Here is an 18,150-nt window from a genome sequence, read left to right on the forward strand (position 1 = left end):
TGGTGAGAATTCTGCCAATGCGTTGCAAGAGGGAGTCTTGAGACTTGACTCCCTATGGTGGCCATGTGTTCCCGAATTCTGAGTCCCCCAATAGTGCTCCTGATGTACACTTTGGAACAGACAGATAATTGCATAAACTACAAATTTGGTGCTGCAATCAACCACTTCTTTGATACATACATGAATGCTTTGTGATTCAGTGCTAGGGGACCGCTCCGGTGGTAATAGTGCGCGGTACAAATATCCTTTAACATCAACACTTATACAGCAAGAAATTGTGTTTCAAAGTGCCTACAGGGAAAAGGGAGGGAACATGGGACAAAGGCAATAGAATACAATAATGGACAGGTTAGAGGTGGTTCTACTAGGCCTTGGGAGCATTCGGATCATGCAAGTGCAGAGAGACGGGCAGCGGGAGGGCGGTTGGGGGCAAGTGCTAAGATTTCCCCCAGAGGAGGAAGTGACAGGGAGTAAGTTGCCAGGAACTGGTAAAGTGCCTGGTAGAGGTCACATAGTAAAGAATGGTCATCTGCCGATACAAAGTGCAGTCCTGTGAGGGAACGCAAGTCAGTGGGTGCCCAAGGGCAAGTACTGTGAGGGGCTGAAGGTGATTTGGGTGGGGGGGCCAGGAAGGGTTAGACCCAGGAAGACAAGGGCCAAGGCCACCAATCTAAGTGACTGAGGGGTTTAGCACGGGAGGGGGGAGGAGGTGAAGAGGAAAGTCTTGAGGCGCTTCCCGAATTTGAGATACGGCCCAAGACGGGGAGGGGGGGGGGCTGTTCCGCAGGAGGGAGCCAGCCAAGGAAAGAAATCGGCCTCCAGCTCGCTGCTTAGAAAAGTGCTCGTCACAGTTGGAGCCGTAGGAACATACAGACCTGGAGAGAGTGTATTTGGGTTCAGCAGATTGTAGATAGCCTGGTCCCTGGCCCCAGACAGCCTTATGGATGATGCAGGGAGATTTTAATTTGATCATTGCAGCAAACGGGAGCCAGTGGAACCATTTTAGGGCTGGAGAGATACAGTCCCTGGGCTCGAGGCCAAGAATGCGTCTCCCAGCCCTAGTGAGTGCCTCTCTGCTTGTTTATGTAAAACAGCCATGGTGCTGTCTGTAAGGAATAGAATGGTCTTCCCTTGTAGTAGTTGCTGAAAAGCTTTCATGGCTTTGAATATGGCTAGTAGCTGTAACAGACTGATGGGTTTGTTTGCTACAGATTGTGACCACATGCCACGCGCCATCTGGTGGAGAAGGTGAGCTTTCCACACCAAAAGGGATGAGTCTTTGGCGAGTAGCCTGTACTGTGGGGGTGGATTTATAATCGTCATGCTTAATCCCCTCTCCTAGTGAAAACCTCCAGCACATTTTGCTGGACTTCTGGACCTTTTTCCTTCTCTCCTGAATGAGGGGGAACCTTTTTCCCCCTCATTCATTCTTATATGCTCTGCCTTTTAGGAACTCTGTTCTTGTATTTTACCTTATTCTATGGAATCTGCTATCCTCCATCTCTCAAAGGCATCTGTGTTACGCTTTTGAAGCACACAGCATCATATGTGCAGATGATGGGAACCTGCCGGGTTCTCCTTTAATACTCTGACTATATTATTCATAATAATAGAGGGATACTTGGCATCCTTCCTAAAATTAACCTACGAGATATTACCACACCCCCCTATGTGGAGTGCTGAAAGGATTCCTAGTAGCCACCTTCTCTCTTCTTCTGTGACTTTTTGGTCAAAGTGACAAACCTATAGTTATGGGTGGTGGCAGTGCACTTGTTCTACCAACATTTGTGCCATTCTCTACTGCAGACTGTATACAGTCTCAGTTACGGACAAAAGCGTCACCCATGGTCCAACATGAGACTCCATTCTTTTTTTCGCCATTTCTTGTGTGGTTGTCCTTTATTAGACCTACCGTTCTGGGGGGGGGGGTATGTGTGAGTGTTACCTTTGGTGGGAACCCTAGGGTGTCCCCCCCCCCCCCGCCTATCCTCCAGTGTGTCTGAAGGCAGGAAGGAGAGGAGGTGTGGAACACTACCCTGTCCTTTGTCTGTCAGAGTGCCTGTATGGAACTAGTTACCACTGGGGGAGCTAGCTATCTTGAATGGACGGCCACCCAGCCATTCGTGTAAACTGCTTGGAGAGTGAGTGAATGGGCAATCCGAATAAAGGGGAGGTTCCTGAGGCAGAAGGCAGGTAGACCAATGGAACAGATGCTACGAAGCTGCAGACAACTTAAGGCCTGCAGACCATTCCAGCAACTGAACTAACCACTGCTGTCCTGACCCTGTTTTCTCATCAACAGAGGAGCTCCTAAGAGGACTCCTTCTCTTTGGCTGTTGGGATCAAACAGCCCCAAGACGAACTGCAGATCGAGCCATCTCGCCGAGGGGCTGTGACCTTCCAGGGATGCAAAATGAATAACAGTTGGAGGTCCTCCAACCAGGGGGACCTCCAACCAATGTGCAGTGCAAAGTCTTCGTGTGAACGAGTTGGAACTCCAGAGGCACGATCCACTCATCCATACTCCTCACCAGAGTTCAGGGCTGAAGAAACGAGGAAGAGAGCGATAACAGTCCTTTGTTGGAGCTGATAAAATGGTGCCAAACCTGCAGACAGATTTGAGAGACTGATGAAATCCTTGCTGAAGGTACTTTCTTGCGACTGCTGCCACGACATCCCATTCAGAGTCCTTCCTTTCACCACCAGACCTAGTAATCAGGAGTCTATCACTGCTGCACAGGAAAGAATCCAGCTCCAAAGTTACTGTGGGGTTCAAGGTAGAACATCTCAAGCCGAATAGTTGCTCCAGTGTGACTGTAGTGTGTTACAAGGTATTTGGGTGTCCACCCATACCTCTGGCCCAGGCTTCCCAGCTTGTGTCCTATGAGGGTGTCCTTTGCAGGTTCCCTCCTACTTGTATTATCTAGTAAAGTATTCTACTTAAGTTACTAAAAGTATCCAGAGTATCTTTGCCTTTTCTGCTGCTGCATAAGACATTTGTTCCTCTCCTACACTGACTTTGATCAACGTGTGTAGAGATTGAACTACCAAAGCATTAGGAGCCTTGATAAGTGTTGCTACAGAGTAATTGCTAAAGTAATTAACCCTCCTTTTCCTTCCTACATAATTTGTCATGTGATTTCTCTGTGACAAATGCGAATGCACGGCACTACAATTAATATGGTAGAACAGTAATTCGTGACATTTTCTTAACAAGTTTAAGCACAAGCAACTACCACTGAAGCAGTCACCCATGAAAAGTATTGTGAATAATTCCTGCGTGTCTTGGTTAGTCTAACTGCCACCTGTATATAAAAATAAATGTATATTTTATTATAACTGCATGTATGCGCTTCTTTGCACTATTGTATTGACTGGGTTCAGTGTACTTGCCTACAAGATCAAATCCTCCTCCGAAAGTAAGCCTGGCTGTTCTGCCATTCTACCAGATATTTTGGTTAGTACAGACTTAAACTAAGAGTTAGGGACCTCTATACCAAGGGATAGTTTAGAGTCTTACCTCCAAGTGGACTTTAGGAAAACTCCAACAGGTGGTGAAACATTTCCCCTGCAGAAGGATGTTCTTTGTCCACCACTGCACTGACAGAATGATGGCTTGTGAGACAACCACTAGATCGTCCCACTGACAGCATGCTTCACACCACTGGCTAGAGAGCCACTCTTGCATAGGACACATGCACAGACAGGCATGTGGAACCAGGAAAATGCAGATGTCATCATTCCCAACAACTGCATGGCACTCCTTACAGTTAACAGACGACCAGCTACATGTTGGGGGATCTGGAACAGCATGTTTCGGACCCTCTCGTTCGAGGGGAAGACTAGTCAGTCTTCTGTCCGAATTCTTCCGAACAATGCCCTAGATAACATAGGGAATGAAGGCAGTGGTCATGATCCACCGAATCGAAGGAGGCTTACAAATCCAGTAATCCCCTTTTCCTTTCTATGCGATCTTCAGCATGTGTGGTTGAAGGTCTACTGATGCTGTCTCTCTGCTGTAGCAAGGAGGAAAACCTGATCGTCTAGAGAAAGTTATTGGATTCCGCAAATGTTTGAAAACGCAAACAGGCAAGTTTGATGAGGATCTTGAGAAAGTTGCAATTCGTGTCAGTCTGAGGTTTTAAGTTAGGTTTCTTGAACAACTGTGTGACAGATCATGTTTTGATTGAGCAAGGAATCTGCCATCTCTAAACTATGTATTCACAAATTTAGTCAAAAAATTGAACTAATAAATCTTTATGTTCTGGAATGAACTTGGGAGGCAAATTGTTTTCAGGGCAGGAAGTTGCTTGCATGAATGTAAGCAATGCCTGCATGTCAAGTACATTTATTGGGGAAAAAGAAAAGACGGGATAGTTTTCAGACTTCAGCGCAGGAGGCTGAGGTTTGTTTGGATCGGCAAAGTTATGCAAGACTTTCTAGATTTTCTCTTGAGTTTACTATTTTAGCTTCAAAAGCATTTTGAACAGTTGTAGAATCTTGGGTCGCAGGAATAAAAGTTTGAAGAGCCTTAGACTTTTCAAGGAGTCCGAGGGTCTCAAAAAGTTTTTGGGAGCAGTTAGATGCCCAACTTCTCTAGATTTTAATAGCTTTTTAGCTTGTACAATTTTACTTATATTTTTTCTACATCCTTCCAAGGCTTTTTCTTTTCATCAGATTGTTGTTTTAACCAACGTGATTCCAACTTGTGCTTTTTGCTTTTTAACATGAGACATGGAGCGAACCATTTTTGATGCCTATGGTTCTCCAACTAGTCTTGGTCGAAGAGGAGCTGTTCTCTCCAACATCGTCAAGGTGTTGGAGAAAGACGAGACGCGTTCCTCAACCGAGTCTGTACTTAATGTCTCAGCCATGATTGTTTGAAGGCAAGTAGATGAATCATGGACTTGTATCCTTTTAATGTTAGGACTTGTAACTGTTTATGGGATTGGGTGGTTTAACGGAAAACTTAAGCTTGGTGGTGCGAGCCTGTCCGCCCCTGTCACCAGAGGGTGATTTTCCCATAACAGCGCTTTCAGCATGCCTAGTGGGGCTGGAGACCGGCACAGTCGGTAGACTCTGCCACAATGTCTTTGGTCTCCAAAGTGGAGCTGCGGCTGCTGGAAGATACCTCACCCGATGTGACGGCGCCAATGGAAGGGAATGGAATTTGGCCTGGATGGCATAGGCCACCTGCTGCTTTGTGATCCTTTAAGGGTCTTCGACAGGTCTTGCAATGCTGCTCTTTGTGGTCACGAGGTAAGCAGTTATTACACTCCTTACGAGTGTCCTTCCAAGGAAATTTCCAATTACAGGAGGGGCAACATTTAAATTGAGTTCACTCCATTACAGTAGAAAAACAGCAGCCAGACAAGGGAAGAAAGTGGAAAAGCAGGAAAACACATTCTCTAATGAGTAAGGTCAGAAGGACCCCACTATCCCTACTGGGCAGGGCTAAGAACGGATGTAGATGCCACCGCCAGCCAGAGAATCTTAAGACTGAACAGTAAAAAGACAACCAGATTGAAGGTGTCAAAGAAGCGATAATATTGAGCAACACTAGCTCACATTAAAGCTACCTCGATGAGTGAGGTATCATGGGTACACTACATGTCACAGTAGGACTAGTGTTACAGGCACGCCCACGTCCATTTTGGAAAAAAAGATGCAATACTCACCGGTTACCACTAGATGTCGGACTAGGTGCACAGCATGAGATTCTAAGCAGATTCACAAGTATCAGAAAAGTAGATTACACGCTCAAGTCACAAGCTTAGTTTTCAAAGGTGGGATCAACCCAATGTTTCCCACAGTTGTAGGCTAGAATGAGGAAAGGCGCGCTTGCAACCTAAAGATGCGAGAGAAGCCGCAATCACCCAGTAGGGTGATCTGAATGGCCCTTTCACAGAAGTGTTTGACCACAGTTGCAAAGGCCTAGAGATGGATGGTAGGGAGAATTCTCATGTCATTGCCAATTCCCTTCAACCTTGGAGACCCCCAGCTCTTTTGCTGGACTTTAGGATTTAATTTTGACCCTGGAGTGAGTGAGCCCTTTTTCTCACTCGTGTTTTGACCTAATGAGGATTATCGGTTTCCTTTGTTTTTGGAGTCTGACAAACTGCATAGGCATCTTTTTGTATGGTGACACACAACACTTCAGTGCAGTGTCACATATATCCTTTATATTTCTCTTAAGGTTTAAATATCTTTTGTCCGTTGAACTACAGTTCCCAAGAATAATAAAATAAAACTGACTTTACTTACCTTTTCTCTTTGAAGGTCCAGCACACTCCATCTTATGTGGAGTGCTAGGGGGGGTTACTTAGTAGCCCCTTTTCCTACCTACTCATGTAACATTTTGTATGTTACCCCTCACTACTTTAAATGGCTGGTGGCAGTGGTTCAATTTATGTTTTCCGACCATTGTGCTTTTCTACCGCAGCCTAAATGCTCAGCTGCAGTATAGTATCCAAGGGTGACCATTTTGTCAAAATGGCCCCAGTCTTTTCACCATTTTCTGTTTGTGAGGTCTTTACTCTGCGCACCAAGCCAGGTTTGATCCCTTTTTCTGTTTTGCCTGAAACCCGCATCTGGCTCCAGTGTGTCTGGGAGGGCAGGTATTGAGGGAGGTTCCCGAAATTCCCCTGTACTTTGTTTTTAGGAATGTCTGAATGCACCCAGTCCTGATTGGCTGGCTGGCCATTCAGGACCGCCAGCCTGCTCTTTGAGTGAGAGCTAGGCTATGCATGAATGGGAGAAACCTGCATAAAGGGAGAGTATTTTGGGACTGAAGACAATTGCCGACTGGGATAAACAACCCGAAGAAACCGTGAACAAAGCTTGCTGCATCCTCCTGGACCTTTGAATTGCCCAGTGAAGCCCTGCCGATGTGCTGAAACTCCTTTTTCTAATCGACAAGAGAAGCTCCGGAAGGGACTTCTTCCTCCCTTGGCTTGGTGGGACCAACTAACCCTGCGACAAACTCCACTGGACCACATTCCCCGACTTGCTGTACCTTCTTTGCTGCTGCAGGAACAGAGTGTCAGGGGTTGAGAAATCTGTAGTTTAGTGCAACGTCTGATACGGCCAGAAGCTCCAGTAGTCTCCCCAAGGCCCTCCAGAAGCAGGACAGAAGCTCAAGTCCCACCAGAGTGCAGAACTCCAGGAGTGAAGGCAGGCCAACTGGTATCCAAGATCTGCAGTGGTGCAGATTACCAAGTGCTGAAACCGCAATGTGCCGCTATTACAAAAAGAGCCTATAGCTGCCGCCGTCTTATGAATTGCTGTCGCAGGAGTCCCCAGATGCCCTCCCTCTTGTCCACATGACTGAGGGCCAGGAACCCAGGATTTGCATCACTTTAACCAGACAGAAGCCAGCAGGACACTCTTCAAACCAAAGACCGTGTTCATACTTGGGGTACTTATCTCGGTGTTTAGCTTTGCTATTCTCAGTTGAGACTTGCAGTAGCTACCTTGCTACAGTTGACTTCAGCTCTAACCTCCACAAGTTTAACAGCTTGTGACCCTACATTGATTTTTCTTCAACAAACTAACTTTGTGTACACCATTTTGCTATCTAAGAAGAGCCTCAGCTCCATAAATTCTGCTCCAAATGACTTTGGCTGTCCTGGCTCCCTGCAGACTTCTATTCCATGGACATTGATTCTTACTGTCCCTCATAGGCGATGCATTGGTTTTAAACTAATATTGCTTGGCAACGTTTTTATCTATACTTCATTGGAAGATTCAAAGTGCAGACGTGCTTTGAGAACCTGTTAAACCTTTTTCCTTCCTCCAACCTTTCTACCAACCTCAGAATTTACTAGTGATAAATGCCTAGTTACTGAAGTCACTTCAGGGTATAGGACGTGTGTAAGAAGCATCGCTAAAGAATATCTACTGCGTGAATTCTGAACAAGTAATTGTGAAGTGTATTTGATTGCTGTATATTTTGCCCTTTTTAAAGAATGCTCCTTTAAAAACAACCGTTAAATGCTATTACAGTGAGTAATGCATGTCATTTATTTCTGATTAGATTCACATGCTGTGCATATAGTCCGACATCTAGTGGTAATCGCCAGAGTATTGCATGTTTCTTTTGAAGATCGAAAAGGTACAACATGGGTGTGACCAACACTATCCCCAACAGGACGTGTAGTGTACCCAAAATCCATTTTAACTACAAACCTTAACTACAAACCTTGAGTGTAAGTGTTACTTGGCTATTTGTGTTGGTGGATTTCATTGCTACAGCTCTAATTTACCCCTCTTGAGGCAAGTCTGGCTGCTCAGTCATCCTACCAATGTGTGTAGTACAGACCTATACCAATACGTGGGTTACCCATTACCAAAAGGACAAGGGTTGTGTAGTCTCCCCCAGGGTTACTATACCAATTATTGCCTTACAAAGTATGGCAGCAGTATGAACCTTCCAAGTACATAATACAGACTTGGTCCATGTGGGACGCAGGGGAAAAACTGCACCCAGAGGACAGAGGCTCTGAAGCACTAATTAGGTACTAAATGGAGTCCCGGAGAGGACTACTCTGGTCAACAGGAAACGACAAGTGCCCTTATAGTTTAACATATTTTCTACCTGTTTCTCTTTGTTGATAGATTCCTCAAGACCAATTACCACTGCTTTGTACTGCTCAACGTTGCTGGTGGCAGTTTTTAGCCTTTCTTTTAGATCATTGGCTTGCTCTTCAGCTTGTCGTAGACGAACAGCCAATTCATCATTTGCCTCATCTGCAATGTAAACAAGAAAAAAAGTTGAAGTGTTGCCATAGTAAGCTTTTGCCACATTAATTAAAAGTTAAAAAATGGAACGGATATGTTAAACACTGCTTTTGAGGATGCAAGGAGCAAGGGCTGATGTCCTAAGCTGTGCCTCATGCAATAGTCCCTGAACTGGAGGCTTTCCCCACCTCCACTCGTAAAACAAACTATGTCCAGAAATAGGCCAATCCTTGGCTTTATCTGGGCAAAGGCTGATTTACCACTTGGGAGGAAAATCAAAGAATCCTTCACATATTGGCAGCGCCACCATAGAAAATAACTTCTGTAGTAGTTGTTTTAGGTAAATAATTGCTTTTAATATAACATGTGCACCCTTAGTTGAGACATGTGTTTCGGCATGTACTGTGCCTTTTTCAATCAGGGCATTATTGACATTTGTTTGCTTTTAGCTAGGATCATTTAGATCTCTCATCCCGTCACGGGTTAAATTCCTCCTACAAAGTCTTTGAACAGTCTATGCGCGTCAGCACTGGTGCCCTGATTGAAAAAGGCACAGTATGTGCCGAAACACGTGTTAACTAAGGGCGAATATGTTATAGTAAAAGCAATTACTTACCTAAAACGACTACTACAGAAGTTATTTTCTATGGTGGTGCTGCCAATGTGTGAAGGATTCTTTGACTTTCCCGATTGCAACGGAGCAAGAGGAAAAAAAAAAACTACCTTCACAGGCAGGCGACATTTCAGATTTTGGGCCCAGGGCACCTCAAGTTGATATTCCAAGACCCCATTTCTTGAAACTTTACCACTTGGGATGACAAATCTTTCAGGATTCAGGTGGCCCAAAGACGACATTTTCAAGTAACCTCTTGCACAGGTAAAAAAGTCTTGTCATCAACATTTGTGATATGTCTCACACCTAGACTATGTCAACTCCCTAAACCTGGGCACCCCTGCATCACAATTAAAAACTCCAAGGGTTTCAAAACACTCCAGAAAGGTTCCTTCTTGCCCTAGGTCCCAGAGAACACAACACCCCACCCTCTCTGTCCTTCACTGGCTGACAGTCGTGCGACGATCCGCCTTCAAGGCAATGTGCATCACCAATCATGCTCTGCACAACTCAGGACCAGAATATCTACAGCATAGGCGCACGCCCTACATGCCTACCAGAACCCTGATATCAGGCACAGCTCATTTGTTCTATTCACTTATAATGCGCACTAAACCCAAGGGTAGCCGGGTGAAGCAGTGCAGAATATGCAAGGCTTAGGTTACAAGGTTACGGGATACATACAGAGCAAAATATATACAGGATGTAGACAATAGAAACGAGGTACACACAGAGCAAAATATGTACAGGCTATTTACAGGTGAGTATGATATATATATATGATAAGATTCCTCACCGTAATCGCATTTCTGATGCTTGTATCTACTTAGATTCACATGCTGTGCATAGGCCGACATCTAGTGGAAGCTGCGGAGTATTACAGTTTGTTTTTCGAAACTCGAAAATGGGCGTCGACACAGGGCGTGTCAGTAATACTATCCCTAGTGTGACGTCCACTATACCCATTATTCCTCACGTGTCTAGGACCCTCAGATTGTATTTTTTCTGACATGAGGTAGCATGAGGAGTAGCGCGAGTACAGATAATCCAAGCAGATAGATAAGACTACAAGCATCCATGCACCTTCTCTCAGAGGGGAGGAAGGGCGGGTCGCATGTGAATCTAAGCAGATACAAGCATCAGAAATAAGATTACGGTGAGTAATGCATCTCTTCTGAGGCTTGTGGAATCTGCTTAGATCACATGCTGTGCATAGATTAGCAAGCAGTGTTAAAAGAAGGTGGGATGTGAGAAGGGTCATGAGCAAATAAATGTCTTAGAAACGCTTGTCCCACGTGAGTATCTGTCTTGGAATGGGTGTCAATGCAGTAGTGCTGAGTAAAGGTGTGAATAGAGCTCCAAGTAGCTGCTTTGCAATTGGTGTCAAGGGGTACATTTGCAATGAAAGCCAGAGTGGCCCAATGCCTCTTGTAGAGTGGGCTCTTGGTGTTTTGTCAGAAAGGGAGTAACACAGCTGGATACATTTAACAATCCACTTAGAGATGGCACCTTTAGAGACGCGATCCCCCTCTTTGACTGTAGCTACGGAGACAAACAGTTGGTCTGTTTTCCTTAGCGGTCTGGTTTTGTTTACATAGTATAGGACCGCCCTACGCACATCTAGGGTGTGTAGTTTCACCTCAGCCGAGCTTTGTGGGTCTTGGAAGAAAGCCGGAAGCTCGATAGACTGGTTCACGTGGAATTTAGAAATAAACTTAGGTCAGAACCTAGGATGTGTACGTAAAACCAGTTTATCTTTATGAACTGTAAAGAAAGGATCCTGCACTGACAAGAGCCCGAATTTCACTGACCCTTCTTATCAATGTAATAGCTACTAAGAAGGCTGTCTTATAAGTCCGGTGTTTGAGACTGCTTTTATGCATGGGCTCGAAAGGGGGGCCCATGAGTTTAGCTAGCACCACGTTAAGGTCCCATCATGGTGGTGGGTTTGAAATTGGAGGGTGAAGTCTCTTTACTCCTTCCATGAAGGCTTTAACCACTGGTACTTTCCACCACGACACCTTGGAATGGGAGGTGGTGTATGCTGACAGAGCTGCCAGGTGTACCTTTAGCGAGTTAAAAACCAACCGTGCGTCCAGCATGTATGTGACAATTATGGAAGGAGTGTAATCAACAGGGTTGATTTGCTTATTCTGGCACCAGATAACGGATCTTCTCCATTTGTCAAAGTAGCAGTGCCTCGTGTTTGGCTTCCTAGACTTTTAGGATGTCCATACATCTCTGCGGCAAATTGAGATGTCCAAACTATGACCTCAGGAGCTATGCTGCCAGGTTCAATGAGTTGGGTTGAGGATGCACTCTGACCCTGGTGCTGGGACAGTAGGTTGTACCAGCCCGGGAGTTTGACGGGTTCGCACACCGCTAGTCTGCGTAAGTGTGGGAACCACAGTTGTCTCGCCCACATGGGAGCAACCAGGACGATAGTCATCGATTCTCTGTTCTTGTTGACCACCTTCCTGATGAGGTGTTGTTGGAAAAGCGTACGCAAACATCCCTGACCAGTTCATCCACAGGGCGTTCCCCTGTGACTCTGGTTGGGGGAACCTGGATGCGAATCCTGGGCACTGTCTGTTTTCGCTTGTGGCGAATAGGTCTATAGTAGGGAAACCCCACTGAGAGAATATATCTTCTACGATTTCTCTGTGTAGACACCATTCGTGTTCCTCTGGGAGGCGATCTCTGCTCAAAGCGTCCGCCAGAGAATTGAGATCCCCTGGAACATGTTGAGATGACAGGAAGATGTTCCGTCTGAGTGCCCATATCCAAATTTTCTGGGCAAGCTTGGACAGATTTGGCGAACGAGTCCCTCCTTGCTTGTTCAGGTAAAACATGGCTTTAGTGCTGTCCGTCCGGATCTGCACTGACCGGTTCAACAGGTAGGGCTCGAATGCTTGAAGCGCTCTGAAAACTGCCAGAAGCTCTAGCAGGTTGGTATGATTCTTGGCCACTGAGTGAGACCAGAGACCGTGAGCTGTGTGGTGGAGATGGTGAGCTCCCCACCCCGACAGGCATGTGTCCGTTGTGACTACCGGCTGTATTTCGGGATCGTAAAAGGGATTCCCCTTGGACAGATTTTCTCTTGTCCAACATTGAAGACTTTGTACAAGTGTTGGCGAAACGACCACTAGATCGTCCCACTGACCACTTGCCTGTGACCACTGTTTCACCAACCATTCTTGCATGGGACGCAGGTGCGCGTTGAGGACCAGGTAAATGCACGACACCATCATGCCCAGCAAAAGCATTGCTTTGCATACCGTTATCTGACGACCGGCCTGATATTGCGGAATTCGCAGCAGTATATTCCGAATTCTTTCCTCTGATGGAAAGGCCAACCCCTTGTGTGTTTAGGACAGCTCCTAGGAACTGTTTGGAGGTGCTTGGCACAAGACTTGACTTTTTCTCTTTTATGGAGAAACCCAATTCAAAGAGGAGGTCGATTGTTCTTTGAATGTTGGTTCTGCAAATTACTGGGGTCTCCCCCGTGATGAGCCAGTCATCCAGATAAGGGTACACTGGGATTGCCTCCCTGCGTAGATGTGCCGCCGCCACCACCAGTACCTTCGTGAATACCCTTGGAGCCGAGGCTATCCAGAAGGGCAGTACCTTGAACTGGTAGTGCTGACTGTCCAACTTCAAGCACAAGTATCTTTTGTGCGCTGGGAACATGGAAATATGAAAATAAGCATCTTTCATGTCCAATGTTGCCATGTAATCCTTTTTTAGGAGGGGGATTACCTCTTGGAGAGTAGTCATGCGAAATTTTTGGGGCTTGACATACTTGTTTGCAGGCCGCAAGTCCAATACTGGGCGCATTGTCAAATCCTTTTTTGGCACAAGGAAGTAAGTTGAATAAATACCCTTGTTTACCTGGTGTCCCGGGACGAGTTCTATCACGTCCTTTGCTAGAAAATTGGCGATCTCTTCGAGGAGGATCTTCTGGTGGTCTAATGAGTACTTTTTGACGTGGCGGATGGTCTCGGGGACGCTCTAACCATTCTATGCAGTATCCTGCGGACAGCACCCATCTGTCTGATGTAATTCCTTCCCACACTTTGGTGAAGTTAGCAATGCGTCCCCCTACTGGGGATGCGCGAGAAGGGACCCTGAACGGAACGTCACTTTTGGTGGAGGCGTGCCGCCGCCTCTACTGGGGCTGCCTCTTCCCTTACCACGTCCTCTCTTATTACCCCTGCCATAACTCTGGGTAGACTGCTGGTGGTGGTGGTTGTTCCATGGTGTACCCTGTCCCTGGGAATAGTTTGTTCCTCTCTGGGAATTCTGTCCGCGTGGGTGCCGAAAATTGCCATTACCTCCGATTTGGGGGTTTGTTGGTTAATTGGCCTAAGGATTTGAGAGTCTCGTACTCATCCTTGGCATTTTTCAGGGCGTCCTCTACCGCCTTCCCAAACAGTAGATCTGTCTCCACCGGTTTGTCTATCAATGATGCTTGTGTTTCGGGTTTGAACCCAGATTGGCGTAACCAAGCATGTATTTTGAAAACAGTGCTTTCTGCTATCAATCTGCCGGCGTTATTCGCGGCATCAAAGGTTGCTTTTAAGATGCAACCGGACACTGCTCTTCCCTCCGACGCAACCCGTGCCAATTGGCTTTTTAAGGGTTCTGGGGCGGAGTCTATGAGTGCCGCGACTTCCTCCCACTGGTGGCAGTTGTAACTCGCCAGTAGGGTGGTGGAGTTGGTGATCCTAGCCTGGTAGGCGGACGCGGAGGCTACTTTCCTACCCAAGCCATAAATCTTCTTGCTCTCCTTGTCAGGAGCAGCTACGGACGATGACAGGGGTATTCCCGCCCTCTTTCATGTGTTCGTAACTACCAGGGAGTCCGGTTTCAGTTGCCCCCTTATGTACAGCGGGTATGATTGGGCTGCCCTGAAAAATGTCTCTATACTGGGGTTTACCGCCCTGGTGAGGTTGGGATTTACAAGGGAAGGGTCTATCCTCCTTTGTATCGACTTAAGGATAGGGATGGCCTGGGCAACAGGTCTCCTTTCTCCCACTAATTCTTCAGCAAAGTCCCTCTCTTCCTGTGCTCCCTGGGTGTCAATGTGCAAGCGTTCTGCTGCTCTGGACAGAACTTCATTCAGGAGAGGTTGGTTGTCGACCGGTGAGTCGGTAACCGGGGGATCTTGGTCTACTGGGGAATCTACCCTGTAGGTTTCTGGGTCGTCCTCTTCCTCCTCTTGAACCTCATCATCCCCATAGTAGCCCGTCCAAGATTGGTCTACCAACATGCCCAAATCAGGATCCTCAATAAAGGGTGGATCCTCATATTGAGAGTAAGGCTGTACACAGAAAGGGTCCGAAGACAGTGTTGGTGCTCCAACCCGGGACTTCTTACTTGGGGGTATCGGGTCCCTAGAACCAGGGGGTGAAGCCCTGTCATGGGTATATGAGAGGAAGTGTTCAGGATTCTTGGCATAGAAGTCTGCCAAAGACGACATCCTAGACATAACTGTCGATGTCGTCACTAGACCATTCCTTTGAGCTGGGAATGACTTTCCTGGGAGAGTTTGCCTGACTGGACCTATGTGTTTGTGCAGGGATCTTTAAAATGACAGAGGACTGAGACTTTTCCGTCTGTTTTTGCCTGTCTTGACTGCTTCTGAGGTGTGGACGAAGGTACAGAATGCTTTAGTTGTTTTCCCCCCTCCCCGTGGGTGGAAGTGCGTTTACCCTGTTTATTCGCCCCTTCGGAGCCTTTCGACATCTGATGTCGAGGTTCAGGGGTAGTGTCCCCACCTCTAGAGTGTGGAGGTTGGGACTCGGGGAACAGCCCTTAACCGGTCCGCTGACACAGACTCCTGGAGTGCGGCCTGGGGATAGAGGTCGGCTTCGTCTTCCGAAAAGGGCTGCTCCTCCCGTAGAAGGTGAGGCAATGAGTTCCATAATTGGGCCGCACGGACATGGAAGCTACCTCCCCCAGCCTTAGTCAACCTGAATCTCGGTATGAGGCTATTGGCGTTGGGTGCTCAAGCTGGCAGGAAGGAACTTCTCTTAAGGAATCTGTCTGAGATGGCTAGGTGCACCATTATTCAGTGCTTTGTGAACAAGGCATGCTACTTTTAGGAGGATTTTATTTTGGGTATACAGCCAGTTTTGGCATCGAATCTTGGAAATATGTGATCTTTTGGAGACGCCAAGGGCTGCTCTCAAGGCATTATTTTGTAGGATTTGAATTCTATGGATGATGGATTTATTGCCACCAATGTAAAGGGCATTGCAATAGTCGAGCCTGGACAAGATTAGGGCTCTTGCTAAAATAATGCAATTGTTATTTGAGAGAAAGTGTTTAAGCGTCCAGATAGAAGCCAATTGTCTTCACTTCTTTGGACACCTTGATGTTGTTACCATCAATCTCAAATGAGGTGTAGGCTTGGCCTAATCTTTTAATGTTAGAGTGGGTCCCCATGATAAGCTCCGTTTTATCATCATTCAGGCATAGACCATGGGTTGCCATCCATGCCTGCCTGGATGATATACACCCTATTTACCAAGGAAAATCCTTATTGTAATCCCCGGAAAGTGGGAGGAGAATCTGGGTATCTGCATAGTTGGTGTAGGTGATCCCAAGGAAGTCCAGATCATCAAAAAGGGGCTTAGTAAATATGTTGTATAGGGTAGGGGAAACTGAAGATCCCCGAGGAACTCTACAAAGGATGGGTATTGGGTCAGCCGCAGCCGACGGTGAGAACACCCTCAGTCGTGTCGCTGAAGAATGACTCAATCCAAGATATGGCCTCTTTGGAGAAGTGTGCGGCTGAATCTAGGTGGCTGCAAAGGACCCTGTGATCCACAAGGCTGAATGCAGCCGAAAATGTCCAGCAGCAGAAGAGCCATTTTACCCTCATCTCGAAGTTCATCTATTTGTGCCTTCAAGTCAATGAGGGCAGTCTCAGTGCCATGTTGGGGTCGGAAACCTGACTGACGTGCTCCTAAGAGCTTATGTTCTTCTAGGTATTTCTTGTCCAGGATTTTAAGCAGAAGGGGTACTGTAGTGATGGGGCGGTAGTTGGTGGGTATGAGTGGGTCCAAGGTCTGTTTATTGAGCAGAGGTAATACCCAGGATTGTTTGATTGGTCAGCACGGTACCTGATGCAAAGGAGGCATTAATTTGTTTCGGGATAAATGGGGAGAGATCTCTGGCAGCATCTTTTATAAGCTGAGCGGGGCAGAGGTCACTCTGGCAGTTAGATGGCTTGAGAGGATGACTTTCTCCACCTCAAGGATAGAAGTTTTTGAGAACATGAAACGTGCAGTTAAGTCTTGTTTCTTTGAAGGGAGGTCAGTATTCAGATTGTTCTTCAGGGAGCTTTGAGCGAGAGGGGCTTATTTTAAAGCTATTTTCTTTTGGAGCATGGTTATTTTGTTAGCTAGGGCTTGTTGAATATTTGAGCACCATGTTTTATCTTTGGAGCATGTGTCCGGAATGGGGGTAGGTGACTGGTTCCTTGAGGATGGTAAACAGTTCCCTCATGTTCGAGTTAGCATTAGATATGCGCTCATTATATGAAGTTTGCTTGGCTAGGTGGTTTTCCTCTTTGTATTTGGAGGACATTTCCATTAGTTTGTTTTTGTGGTCTTCTGAAGGGGTTAGACTCCATGCTGTTTGGCAGGCCCTCTTAAATTGCCGTAGATACTTTAGTTCGGGGGTGAACAATTTATTTAAATGGGATTTAGGTTTGCTCGGTCTAAGTTTTAGAGGGGGGATGTTGTCGAGGGTAGTTAACATGATTTTGTTATATTCATTGACAAGCGTTTCAGGGTCTAAATGATCCTCCAATTGGTTGCGAGTGGGTAGTATCACAGGAATCACTATCCATGGTGATGCTTTTTTATTTCTTGTTGGACATGGCAGGGCCAAGGTGGGTACTGCCAGGAGTGGTCTGAGGTAGATAACTCAAAGGACAGGAGAAAGTGGTCTGTCCAGGGTTGCGGGTCAATGGATTTGATGTTGGCAGTGCAATTGTAATCTGCAAGCCAGTCAGGGGTTCTCCCATTGATATGAGTGGGTTCGAGAATTTTTTGATTTAATCTCAGATCAGAGAGAATATTGGCAATGGTGGAGGCATTTTTGTCTAGGGAGTCATTATAACAGATTAAAATCTCCTAAAACAAGTATTTGTGAGGACAATTTGAGGTTGTTGAGAAATCCTCCTCGAATGTCCCTATAGGGCCAGGTGGACTGTAGATGAGGCGGATGGTTAGTGTCTTGGAGTTAACTGGTGGAAGTTTCATGGTAATCGCTTCACATGAATCTAAGGCTATGGTAGGCGTAGTTCTCATGGCTAGAATAGTTTTAGCGATGATAGCAATGCCGTCGCCACGCCATATTAGTTCTGTCCTGTTTCAGTATGGTATATCCATCCGGGATTGCTAAAGACAATAAGGGTCTGTTATAGCAAGAAAGTCCAGTTTGTCGACCATCATCAGGTCGCAAATATCCGTGGCATGTGCTGTCAGGGATCTGGCATTTATTAGTCCTCCTTTGAGGGGGGAAGTGGGCACTACGGTAGGTTGGGAAAGTTATTTTGGTAGGAATGGTTGGAGGACTCCGGGTATTAGAGTAAGTAATATTTACTTTCTTGTTATTAGATCTTTTGTTAACTGGAGGTAGGGTTCTGGTCAGGGGTTCGTGGAGTCTAGTAAGTCTAGCTCCGAGTCTGGCGTTTGAGGAGTAGGCTACAAGGGTTACTTCGAGGCCCGCTAGGGGAACCCAGATCAGCATATTCCATAATGGTAGGAATGGCTAGAAGTATG

At 46.4% G+C, this 18,150-nt stretch overlaps 1 protein-coding gene across 4 annotated transcripts in view; it reads right to left on the bottom strand.

The window, feature by feature from the left end:
* The window catches only part of TPR (translocated promoter region, nuclear basket protein), a 2,097,972-nt gene that overhangs the window by 1,397,077 nt on the left and 682,745 nt on the right, over window positions 1-18,150 (bottom strand). For all 4 annotated transcript variants that reach the window (XM_069641376.1, XM_069641377.1, XM_069641375.1 and 1 more), the window contains exon 22: window positions 8,597-8,748. In XM_069641376.1, coding sequence (XP_069497477.1) covers window positions 8,597-8,748 — 152 coding nt within the window. The remainder of the gene's footprint in view (window positions 1-8,596; window positions 8,749-18,150) is intronic.

The sequence above is a fragment of the Ambystoma mexicanum genome, chromosome 1q (genome assembly GCF_040938575.1).
Source record: "Ambystoma mexicanum isolate Mex_15411 chromosome 1q, UKY_AmexF1_1, whole genome shotgun sequence".
NCBI classification, from domain to species: Eukaryota; Metazoa; Chordata; class Amphibia; order Caudata; family Ambystomatidae; genus Ambystoma; species Ambystoma mexicanum.